Below are 12,839 nucleotides of genomic sequence, written 5' to 3'. Positions count from 1 at the left end.
AAATGATTCTAGTGAAGGTGTGTGCGGTTTAAAAGCACAGTTGAGCATTTCCTTTATCACCTCATGACATCACAAGGTGGAACAGAGAGAAGAACTCAGCCTTAATATGCAGAGTTTGTGTGTTAAACATGCGAATGAAACAAAACACAACTCCGGGTATGATTGTGATGAGAAAATATGGACGTAACAGCGTAAAATGGGTCCTTTAAATCATTTTCTGTCAATAGTAAATGGCTCTCTGACTATTTCTTCAGACACCACCTGCAGAAGTCCGTGGTACAACAGGTGTTTGGGGATCTGGACAAAACTCAGCTCAAGTGGACGTCTCCTCCCAGCTCAGAGACTGCTCCAAAGTTCCACTCCATCCTCCCAGCTCCCAGCGTAAGTACTTCTTAATGTTTGTCTATTACAACCTGAATCTCCTAAATGACAGAGACCGGAACATGTTTTGTTTAACGAGAGCTTTAAATGACTCTAAATGTTTTCCAGTTGGAGCTTACGAGTTCCAAATTCAACAAAATGATATTGAATGTAACATGATGAATGCACCAAAACAAAAAAATGTGAAATCCTAAAAAAAATCCTTATAATAAAAACAGTTAGTGGTGTATATATCGCTGGTATGACTATGCTGTGGCTGTCGTCGATCGCAAGATAAACATTAAATTGTCAAAGAGAAAAAGAAAAACACAAGGTTGTAACTTTTCCGAAGGGGGTTCTGCTACCTCTGCTATGTCCCACAGTTTTTTATTTATCTAATCTGTCGTATTAACTTTGCAAAAATACCTTCAGAAACACGTAATCTTACTATAGGGCTTGCCCGTCCACAGATTGGACCTGTACATCCACCAGAACAGTCGCACAGTGCACCTTTAGCGCTATTGCAACACGAGAACCCATAACTTGTCCCTGAAGTCTGGACACATCAGTCACGGCTGAAGTTTTAAGGTCAAATAAAAACCAAAGCTAAACTTAAACGAAATGATCTACTATATATTCATTCATCTAAGGACATTTGCGCAATAAAAATCTACAGAAGTATTCTTTATAAGGAAACTTCTGCAGTGACTTTGAGCTTCCAATGTCCTGAGGAAATAGGTATTTTATAAAGGCACTGTCCCTAAACCCCGTCTCACGCTTAGTGGGCTGTAAAATGTATGAAGTTTCTCTGCGGCGATCATTAAATTATGCTAATTGTGCAGATAAATGTTTTAATTACACACCACAGGCTTTTAATTCTGATTCAATAAATTAAGCCATATATTGGATTATGTCGAGTGTTACAGGCGTCAGGAGTTGCATCAGATCTAAAGGCTTGTAGCACTGTGTTACTGCTGTTTAAACACTGAAGCCTCATTTAAAGACCGTATCTGGAATCTTTCTGACATGTTTAAAAGTAGATATGACAGTTAATGTTTGCTTTGATTTGCTGCTATATCTGATGGGAACATAAGTGAAAAAAATAAAAAGAAAGGTTAGGGGCATAACAGAATAAACTATATTAAAAAGTCATAGTGATGTTTTTTTTTTTATTGTCCTTCCGGGAGCTGCTCTATATTTTATGAACTTTAGATGCGCAAACACAAGGACAGTGATGATTTACTATCAGTACATTGATTTGAGAGACCGCAACCGTATCGACTTTGGCTGTGTTCATTGCCAGTGTCTTTTGCCTGACATTTAAAGCAATAAACCATTCAAAGCAATGATTCAAGCCACAGAAATAATGTAAAAAGTAGTTTGTGTAATACCTGAGTCGTCCTGGTAGGTTCTGTCGCAAAAGAAGACTGAATTCTGGCAACAGACATGAAGTTTTTGGGGTTTTTTAATACGTTTGCCACACATCCAAGTAGCTTCTTCAGTTTTAACAGGGTTCTGGTGAAGTCATTGCCCTCCTAAGGTGTGAACCGCCTGACAGTTCACTCCTTAGGGTAGTTAAATGGACTTAACTATTGACAACTAGGGTGTGTTAGTTTCATTGTAGTTCAGACCGATTTTTAACACAGTGACTTACCAGAACCTTGTCAAAAGAAGCTATTTGGATGAGTAGCGATAATAACAAAACAAAAACACAACTTTTGTCCTGTTGCTAGAATTACATTTTCTTTTGCGACGTAGAGAGTAGCAGAAGACGCATCACGCCATTTCAGGTTTCAAAAAGAGGGATACTGTTTTTTTTTTTTCTCTTGCAATTCACAACTCTAATGATGCACTTATGTTGCCCGCTCTTCCCTTTTTCTTACACCTTACCTACTTAAGGAGGAAATCTTGATTGGTAAGTGGATGCTGTCCGCAGATTGAGGGCTTTACTGTAGGCTCGGGACAGGCTCTTTAGCTGGAGACAGAGCACTGGTGCCTGTCCTGATCTGATCTGAGGCCTTGTAGATAGACTGGCGACTGCAGTCCTTTTTCTTTTCACATACAACCCATTCTGTGATGTTCGTTCAATGTTTTTTAACAATGGCTTTTCTATGAGGCTCTTGTTTCTCTTCTCTTTTAACGTGACTTATAGAGCTGTAGATCTCTCCACGCTTTCTTTTCTGTCCTTTATTTCCTGACAAATAATTACTAGCGTTAGTTTTCGATAATTTCTCGTAATTTAGTTTAGCCTTGTCTTTAAATAAGGGTTATCGCATGCTTCAGGTTTGCATGTTTATCTTTCAAAGCTTTTATACGGAATACAAAAGGGAAGCAGAGGGATTGTGTGATTTTTGTACTGCCAGTGTCAATGAAATCAAAATGAGTTAGAGTGAAGTCTATGAAACTGCGCTCCTGACTTTAAGCTTGAACATGTGTGTGCCTATTTGCAGATGTTATCTTCAAAATCTGGGAGTCAGGTCTTGGAGGGAAAAGACAATGGGTTGATTTTGAAGCCGAGACATGATTACGACTCGGGGAATGACACGTCGTCGCCGCCATCTTGTAAAACAGACGTGTGCAAGGGGAAGAGGAGCCACAGTGAGCAGCGTCTGGCGTCTCCAGACAAGCACAAGTTCACCGACAGGGACAATGGCTCCGATTCAGGGAACTCCGTCACGAGCTACGCCTCCTTGTGCAACAACGGAAATGATAGCGTGTCCACCAGCGTGTTCAGCCCCAACACTAAGAGGTAAGGCAGTACTCAGCCTAAACGCATTACAGTGGAATCTGTAGATTAAAATGTTTCTGACTTTTCTGAGGCCTGTCACGATAACATATTTTGAAGTTCGATATACAGCTTAAGTAAATATAGACGATAAATGTGAATATTGAACCTAATATATGCCACTGACACAATGACCAAAGAGCAGATTTAAACCACAAAACTACTCTAAATCTACAAAATTGTTAAAAATCATGAGCTGCAATAAATAAACAGCAGATTTAAACACTTTAGTTCTTAGTTTGCATCTGTAATGAGTCACAGTGAGTCATGAGTTAGTAATACAACCTTTTAAAGTTAGTGTATAGCTAAAAAAATGACCAAAAATGTCCCGGTAGTGCGAAGAAAAAGTGCACATGATAAATACTGACCCCAAAAATATGGTTCCAACTTTCATATACTGAACGATCCATAACTATAGTAATGATCGTGACAGGCTTAGTCATAATAAGACAAGGTAGGTTTTCTGAGTGTCACAGCAAAAATAGGGCATTGTTGCTAATGGTTATGTGACGCTATTGTAATATCATATAATCATTTTATATAGATTATGCATGATTCCAAAGGGTACAGGTGGCATGCTCCTTCAGGTCCCCTCCCCATTAGGTTCCGTACAATGGGGGACCGAGCCTTCTGTTCAGCTGCACCATGACTCTGGAATTGCCTCCCTGCCCCGCTGAGAGCCACACAGAACGTGGACTTTTTTTTAAAGCTAATCTAAAGACCTTTTTATTTAGAAAAGCTTATTGTTGATGTTTTAGCATTTAGCAAATTAGTACTGGTTTAAAGTTCTTGTTTTAATGTAGCACTCTGAGATTCTATGGAATAAAGAGTGAATTATAAATAAAATGTATTATTATTATTATTATTATTATTATTATTATTATTATTATTATTATTATTATTATTATTATTATTATTACACAGGCCACACACTCTCTCTCAGTTTGAATCATTTTAAACAGATCTGAGCCATGGTCATTTCTCGCTGTGATTAGCTTGTAGATAAAATGAGTTCTCATGTTAGCTTCTGTCATATCATTAAACGGTAAAAGAGTCTGCCTTTTGACCGGCTCTTTGAAATAAACCAATCCAAAAGATTCAGATCCCATAAAAGAGCCGAAAGTCCTGTCACGAGTTATGGGTTCTCTCCGTGTCTGTACAGTATTGGTTTCTCTCTACAATAGGATCACTAGGATTCTCCTGAACAAGGGACTGTAAGGGACTGTAAAGGACTCTCATTTTTTTTTTTACTTTACTGTGAAAAAAAAGTAAACTGTGTCATCATGTATTGGACTGAAGCAATCACTGTTTACGAGTCAGAAACAACTCTCACTACTCTAAGCTCTGTTTCTGATGAAAAAGTGGAACTGCAGTCATCTAAACAACTGACTGTTATTCCAAACACTTCTCTTGTGAGCCGTGAGCCTGTGTTTAAAGTTTGTCTGCTCGCTGGGGCGTGGGTGATCTGGATTGCACTGCCTGTTTGACTTGGATTTATTACTTTTTTATAACTTCATTAAATCAGACTTAATTAGCTGAATTCAGGGAAAGCTGTTTACTCAGCTGTGTGACTGTTGACTCGTTTATGCCTCTATCATTGCAGGTTAAATAATCTTTTCTGTGTTTTGTGTTGAAGAGAGCAGATGACCCTGGGCTGTGGTCGGGAGGGGTCGGTGAAGTCCTGTTGTTCTCACAGAGGCAGGAGGAGGTCGAGGACGCACCGGAGTCGCACCCCCAGCAGCAGCAGCAGATCGACCATCAGCTCCAGACACTACTCACGCAGCATCTCTATGTCGTCCTGCAGGTGGGACCAACTTACACGCACTGGAATCCAACTAACACATTTTCTGAAACAACTTGCTTAAATGTTTTTTTGTTTTTTTTTTCCATGTATTTGAGCAAAAAAAAGCAAAAAAAAACAAACACACATAACCTTTATTATTTATTATTTATATAATTATTATTATTTATGTATTTATTTTAGTTTTGCATTTTATTTGTTGTGGTTATTTGTCAGATAACCAGGTGTGTGTTAGCATGCTAGTTGTTGTTAGCTTTACTGTCTCAGCAAAAACCTATTTTGGTCTCAGAGTTGTGAAAAACGCTTATGTACATCAAAGGGAATAATTAGGATGCTCAGAATGCACAAGCAGGGTCGGGTCAGCCTATAAGCAGACTAAACAGCTGCTTAGGGCCCCAAGGTCATCAGAGGGCCCCCAAGAGCTCATACATTTGTATTGAAAATAATAATAAAGTTATATTAGAAACAGTGCTCGGGTGTTTACCTAAATATTCCTCTATAAAGATAATATTTGGGTTTTTTTTTATAAATACCAAAATAACTGCTGCCTACATTTGTTTTATCTATGTGTTTAAACCCCCGCGGTGCACTGAGGCCACTGAGGTGCTTTTGACTGGCTGTTTAACAAGTTAGATTCAAACTTTTCAGTTTTTTTTATCATATAAATACAGTAGAAACACAATTGGATGAGGTGATGAGAGCATGTTGTCAAATGTGAGCCACCAATAGTTGAGCCCAGGTACAGTCTCTGCCTTAGGACCCCCTAAAAAGCTAGGGCCGGCCCTGTGCACAAGGTAAGTGAGTAATAACTTTGGACCACTGTAAACCGTTTCTATTTCTGTTTCACATTTCAAAACTGTAAGAATCATGTACAGCACCATTTTGTAATTAGATGGCAGATCCAGCCCTGTTGTATTCTTACTTAGCACTACTAGTTTCAGAAGACGACATTACTGTTTCTTTCTTCCAGCTCATATTCCCGTTCACCAAGTTCCTCCTCCAGTTTGTGGCGCAGAGGAAGCTCTCGGGGAAGTTCCTGCAGGCACAGTGTGGACAGGTAAAAAAAAAAAAATCTCCATCTCGCACCTTCTTTTCACTGGAGTAGCAAATGTTTTACACTGCTTCACGCTCAGAAGGAGAACGTCCAGCTCCAGAGAGTCCAAAGCGGCACATTCACACAAGAAGAGACGGAGACGCAAGTCCTACTCCCCCATGAAGAAGAGAAGGAGAGACTCACCAAGTCATCTGGAAGCACGCCGCATTACCAGGTACACGCTTTTCCAATAACACTTTGAGACATACAGTAGAATGTACATTTTAAACCTTGTGCTAGAACACACCACCTGCTGTCTTTATTATACTCCCCCTCAGTTCTTCATAACCAAGAGTCATTTGCTTTGATTTTTATGAGCCATGCTTCACAAATGGCTTTTAGCCCAGGCAAGAGATACAGCCAAAAGAGGCACAAACAAGCAGAAACAAACAGAAAGAAAGTGGGAGTCTAAAGCAGCCTGGCATATGATGGTAGCCCAATTAATCTGTGTTGAAGGATATGCACCAAATAGCAGCAGCTGTCTTTAGTGAATGTGAACTCCCGCGATGTTTATGTCCTTCTGACAACCATTTCTTTTCCTGGAACCCCTACATTGGTCTTGAATATGGGGATGATGTGTTAACCAAATAAAATGTTTGTATTTGATTTAGCAATGCTTATTCGGATAAATAAAAAGTTTTCTGTTAAACGCTTGGATGAGCGATGAAACGTCTTCACTTTAACACTTTTGTCCAGTTGACAGAATAGAAGTTTTCTTGTTCTACTACTATTACTATTAGTCTTTATTGGGCAACAGTGGATCAGGGGAACAGTGACCAACTTATAATTAGTAGCTTATTCAGTCTATTCATGTATTGGCCTGTCTTTCCTGTGACCAAGGGCAAAACTCTCAATTTGGTCAAGGGCAGGGACAATAAATCGATGGAAATTAGAACTATCCTTTGAAGGTGGTTGTAACGATATCTAATCATAAATTCAATGACTACGTTATTATGATGAACTGTGTGGATACTGTATACATTCTGATATATGCGATTTCCGCCTTTACTATAAGGTATTATAAAATACCTTACCTCCCTCTGGTCTGAAGGTTGGCGGTTCAGATCTCACTCGTAAAATAAATGTCTTTGGTAGAGTGGTCCAGCTCCTGTGCCCATACCCCCAGTTTCTACGCACACTGGTGTATGAATGTGTGTGTGAATGAGTGAGCGGTTCCTTAATGTAAAGCGCTTTGAGTGTCTTGAAGGTGGAAAGCACTATATAAAAAGGTGACCATTAATGATTTATTGATGCTATTGGCAAGCAAGACTGATTAAGTATGTACACATATATAACATTTTTATCCTGATATCATTTTATATGGTAGAAGGGGTTTCATCGGGACAAAGGTTGCAGTCCAGATGGTATTATAAAGCTGGGGGGAACAGCCCTGAGAGGCCAGATTATACTGCCACATGCTATGCCAAATTCTGTATTACTTTTGCATTTTGAATTACTTTTTGTACAAATTTTGCTATACAAATTATTTTGCTTTACCTTGATTTAAAAAAAAAAAAGTGTCTGCCTTTGAAACCGCTTCTACCATGAGCAGAAAGTTAGTCAAGTTATGGTGAATTCATACCATATTTTAGTATCCAAAACGAGCCGACAGAGGGGAATAAACATAAAGTCTTTCACATTTCTTCTGTTCTAAAATACATCTGATCCTCTTCTCTCTTTTCCCAGCGCCAGAAAACGTCCCGTGCCATACTTCAGACGCAGCCCCTCGTCCAGCACCAGCGTGTCGTCCTGGAGCAGCCTGTTCACGCGGAGTCGCTCCCGCAGCGCCCCCTACAGGCTGAGCCGCACCCGCAGCCGCTCCTACTCCTCTTACAGGAGCTACAGCCGCTCCTCCTCCTGGAACTCCGTATTCGGCACACGCAGTCGGAGTCGGAGCAGCGGACATGTGCACAAATGCCACAGGAAAAGAAAAAGGCATTAGGTCGGTGCTCCGTGGAATATTAAAAAGACTGAGCCAGGGACAGCGGAGGGCAGCACTGAGCATGTAGGAGCAGCCGAGTGTGGAAGTATCCCATCTGGGGCCCAACACGACTGTTATGGAAGTACTTGTTCTCCCTGTGCATGGAGAGTACCACGGTCACACAGATGAATGTTTATGTTTGTTTGCTTTGTTCATCGTCTTGCATCGGCACACGCTCCAGAAAGACGCTGAGAAATGGCAGTTTGCACAAAGAGATTTTAAATTGACCTGGAGATGTGTAAATTGTGCGCTTCCTTTATACCTTCCTTTTTAGATTGCAGGAAATACGTCCTTTTTCCAACTAGTTTATAGTTCAACAGATTTTACTGTAGTACCATTTGATGTGACGGACTGGAGGAACGAGCCAAAACAAGAATGCACATTTGACCCTTTATTTCTTGATCTTTTATCCTTAGAAATTGAGAGAAAATACAGCATTCTGATAAACAAGAGAACAGATAAAGTCTTATATATAAAGTTGGTACGAAAATATGGAATAGGCAAAGGAAGTTTGACGAAAGTAATGTTGTAATCAATCACTCCCATCAACAGAAATTTCGGGGCCCAGAGCAAGATTTATTAAATTAATAGGAAGAGGGTCCAATTCTGGGCCCCCTAGACCCTGTGGCCCGGGACAACAGCCCCCTTTGTTTTCCCCGTTGACTCCCCTGTAATCAGTTATATTAAAAACTCATCAAACAAGTACAATGTAGCTTTTCTGGTAGGGGCCAAATGCTTGTCTCCATGAAGATTTTACAGCTTTGCCTGAAATATTCCACAGTATGGCTTTAAACTTACAGCAGGAGACAGCACCGAGCCGAGTCACAGGTCTGTGGTCTGTGAAAATGTGACGCAACCGTAGCTCAGTTGGTAGAATCCAATCCTCTTAGCATAAACATCATTGGTTGAGCGGTCAGATCCACTGACCCACAGGTTGGCGGTGCGATTACAGCTCCTCCCTGTTGTGTCCTTGGGCAAGACCTTGGACAACTCACCTTTCCCTCAGTGTCTACGTACACCGGTGTATAAATGGGTGATTCGTTTCTTGATATAAAGCACTTTGAGTTCCTTGAAGGTGGAAAAAGCGCTATATAAAAATGGGACTATTTACCAGTAAGTGCAATTTAGCTAAGTTTAATGCCGTAACGTGGAACATTTTAGGCAAGGACCAACCAAATGGAAAAGCTACATAGCGAACCTTTCAACGGACAAGAACTATATTGACTAAAATTTGTACACATTTAATTTTCTGCTTTTGTGGACGGTGTTTTTGCAGGAAAAATGCCACGGCTTGATGGGTGCCTTTTAGAAATGGCTCCCAGAGAAAAACCTTATCAGAACGAGGCAGGCTTTATTGCTGTGATCTGGCCACTTCACACGCAGCAGAACAAACACGGCACTCTGTCTGAAAAATGAAACGGGGAGGGAAGGCCGACGGCAAGCAGAGCACCTGTCAGCCCAAATGTCAAATTAATTTATCCTCTGATCAAGTGGAAAACTATTGAAATGTCAGCCTGTGTAATACAGCTCCCAACCACTGCAAACATGACGACGGCACGGGGAATTTCTCTCCCCTTCACCAATGTCAGAGCAATTTTTCAGCGCGGTACTAGGTCAGATGTAATGAACTAGCGTGTAATCATTATGGTTATACAAGTGAGGGTGGGCGCTATTGACAAAAATGTATACCTCGATTTATTTTTCATTATCTTTGGTGATGAGATGCAGACATAGGCTAATAATCTGTGTGGTAATGGTTGAGATTCAAGAATGATCTCCCAACTCTACATACACACAGTTTGACCAGTGTGTGGAGTTTGCACGCTCTACCCATGTCCAGGTTAATTTCCTCTGAGTGCTCTATCATTCTCCTCAATATTAGCTAATTCTTCAGCTCTTTGTCCTGATATACTGCTCTGAGGAAATGATGGAAGGAAGGTTTAAACGCAGACATCCATAGTGTAAGTCTCGCCGTGTTTTGAAGTTTAGTTTATAACTTCTAAACCAGGGGTGTCAAACTCACCGAGGGCCACATCAGCAAAATGCCCTCAGATTTTCATAGAGAGAAAAAATATGACTGTGTAACTGCGTGTCTCCTGATAAACTGACATTTTAAGACAGTAATAGATTTTAATTTACCTTGTTACGGGCCACATAAAACGACGTAGCGGGCAACATTTGGCCCCGAGGCCTTGAGTTTGACACATGTATTCTAAACCAAGATGGACCACATCAGTACAAAATATATCCAGATGATGATCTCGCCTCAATGATTTCTCAAATTTGGGGATAAACCATAGACTGCGTAAAGAAGTGGATTAAATGGGTGTGATGTCACCTATAATGTTCAGCTCCAGTGAAATAGAAGTTATAGTGGCGAATTTGGAGTATCATAGCAACCAAAAAGCCAATCCGGAGCGAGGCTGTTGAAGGTAACGCCCCTTCCCGCCCACACCGCTGGTTTAGCAGGGAACAGAAGCTTAACAACGCTGTCGATCAAACCAGTTGTGACCTTATTAATGTTCATATCTTGATTTATGGACATAATAGTGAAATTTTTTAAAAGGGATCATGCAGAGCGGGTTAATATGAACATTTTAAGACCAAAATAACAAAGTCTGACAGCAGCAGTTACGGAGAGAGGAGCGACAGTTTTTCAGTGTAAAGAGAAGCAGGTTAGCTTTGTCCATTTATATATACAGTTCAATATAGTTAATTTTTGTAAAGCCCGAAATCATAATAGCAACAAGATCAGAGATTAACTAACAGAAAGTTTGAAAATCCAGACATTGGTCAATAACAGACAGACTAACCAGCATTCAAACTCTCGGATTGTGTGAAAGCTTGGACTGGGTTGGGTAGAGTTGTGTTTTAGATGTCGTGTTTCCTGGAGTGATGCAGAAAAGAGGGAGCCACTGTCTGTGTGAATGGACACGTATGTCAGCTGTACTAGTCAGGAGTACTCAAGTTGTGTAGATTAATTACCCACCTCGTGATGAACCACAACCCAGATACAAATATTTCAAACACAGCATTTCATTAAAGGGCCCATAATATGTTTTTTGTTCCTGATCTATGTTATATAATGTTGTTTCCTCTTCACAAACATACCTGGATTTGTGTTTTGTTTAATTATTATAACACGACTTAAACCTCACAAGAGTCCATTTTTTGTGATATAGGACTTTTACGGTTAAAGTGCTGGCATGTCACCAAACCTGCAGTGTCGTCCTTTATGTACAAGCCATAACTCTAGAGACATTTTCGCATTGTCGTGGTGTATACATATTTATTTCTTATTATTTATTATTTTTATACACTCTCAATAGTGGTCACTCTTTCTATGCAACACTGTCAACGTATATCTCGATGTAATGTATTTTTATATGTTGTTAATTGGCTTTATCTTTCACTGCTATACACTTGGACACTGTAAAAAAAGAAGGAAACGCAACTGATTTTTATCATTATTGTTATTATTAGACAGTGTGGACTCCTGGTTTGGCCTGGCATACTTGTTCTATGCACTTATGGACTTCACCCGCACAGCATGGGGTGATAACATGTGTTGTGAACTCTTTGGGAGCAAATGCAAAGCCCTCCTCATTTCACTGTGTAAAGTTTACATTGTGCAGAAATCTTGTACAGAGTAATGTAAAGTAACGTAATGTAAATATGCATAATTCTGAATGGTTTGATTCTATAGTAAATTGCTTTGCAGAATGTGAAATATCATAGTGTAAAGTTATGTTCACGTTGGAATAAAAAGTACTCACATCAGATTTGGGTAGCATCAAAATCCGAAGCCACTTTATGTATTGCGTTATTGTCTGTAGTCAAACAAGGATCTACGGAATCCTCTGGAGGTCAGACTTCAGAACAGCTGTCTGTGTGGTACTTAAAGGTCCTATATTACACTAAACTGACTAATGTGAACTTTTTAGTTATGTTATAATGTCATAATAATAATAATAATAATCTTTTTTTTCAATTTAGACTCTCCTGAGGGTTGCCTTTATTGCCATGTATCAAATCATTGTATCCCATATTTTATTTCTACTGTATAAGCGATCAAAAAACCTAAATATGTCAGAAGTACGCAGAATGCAGATGGAAGCTTCTGATTGGTGGGTTTCGGATGACATCACAACCTTGTATCGGCCAATAATATTTAATACAGACGGAGGGAATATTGTTCAAATGCAAAATGGTGCTGTAATACACTGAGTTCTTGAGTCTAGTTGTTATAGAAATAATCAGGTTCAACATTTATGAATTACTTTTGGATATTTCATGGCAAAGTACAATGTAATTAACAGGAAAAACTTTCCCTTGCCCCTCATCTGGGAGTATGACATCATCACATACTAGAGCAGGGGTCACCAACCTTTTTGAAACTGAGAGCTACTTCACGGTTACTGAATCATACGAAGGGCTACCAGTTTGATACGCTCTTCTGAAATAACAAATTTGCTCAGTTTGCCTTTAGTTATACATTATTTATAATGATTAGTAATACTCACCTATGTAAAGACACTGATCATGTTAATGATTTCTAACAATGATTATCAAAAATGACAACAAGGTGGGAAACAGATATCAATATTCAACACTTTATCTCTATTAATCACAGTATTTGTTACATTTTCAGATGATCACTTACATCACTACATTTTAGCAAAAAATATCCCATTTGCACAAGCCACTGACATGCCCTGTTAACAAATCATGAACTATGTTGCAACATGTTTCAAAAAGTTAACAATTATGTAATGTTAAACAAAATCAACTTACATATTTTTAAATATGTAATACATTT

The 12,839-nt window shown here is 39.5% G+C and overlaps 1 protein-coding gene across 1 annotated transcript in view; it reads left to right on the top strand.

Moving 5' to 3' along the window:
- srrm4 (serine/arginine repetitive matrix 4) overlaps nt 1-9,436 on the top strand; it is a 91,118-nt gene extending 81,682 nt beyond the window's left edge. Inside the window, exons 8-15 of the mRNA XM_055224242.1 lie at nt 255-381; nt 2,811-3,109; nt 4,784-4,949; nt 5,917-6,003; nt 6,080-6,214; nt 7,091-7,182; nt 7,726-7,922; nt 9,297-9,436. Coding sequence (XP_055080217.1) covers nt 255-381; nt 2,811-3,109; nt 4,784-4,949; nt 5,917-6,003; nt 6,080-6,214; nt 7,091-7,182; nt 7,726-7,922; nt 9,297-9,436 — 1,243 coding nt within the window. The remainder of the gene's footprint in view (nt 1-254; nt 382-2,810; nt 3,110-4,783; nt 4,950-5,916; nt 6,004-6,079; nt 6,215-7,090; nt 7,183-7,725; nt 7,923-9,296) is intronic.
- The last annotated feature ends 3,403 nt before the right edge of the window (nt 9,437-12,839 follow it).

Source organism: Periophthalmus magnuspinnatus, chromosome 9 (assembly GCF_009829125.3).
Source record: "Periophthalmus magnuspinnatus isolate fPerMag1 chromosome 9, fPerMag1.2.pri, whole genome shotgun sequence".
Lineage (NCBI taxonomy): Eukaryota > Metazoa > Chordata > Actinopteri > Gobiiformes > Gobiidae > Periophthalmus > Periophthalmus magnuspinnatus.
The sequence above is the reverse complement of the archived record's forward strand: the minus strand, read 5'-3'. Positions and strand labels throughout refer to the sequence as shown.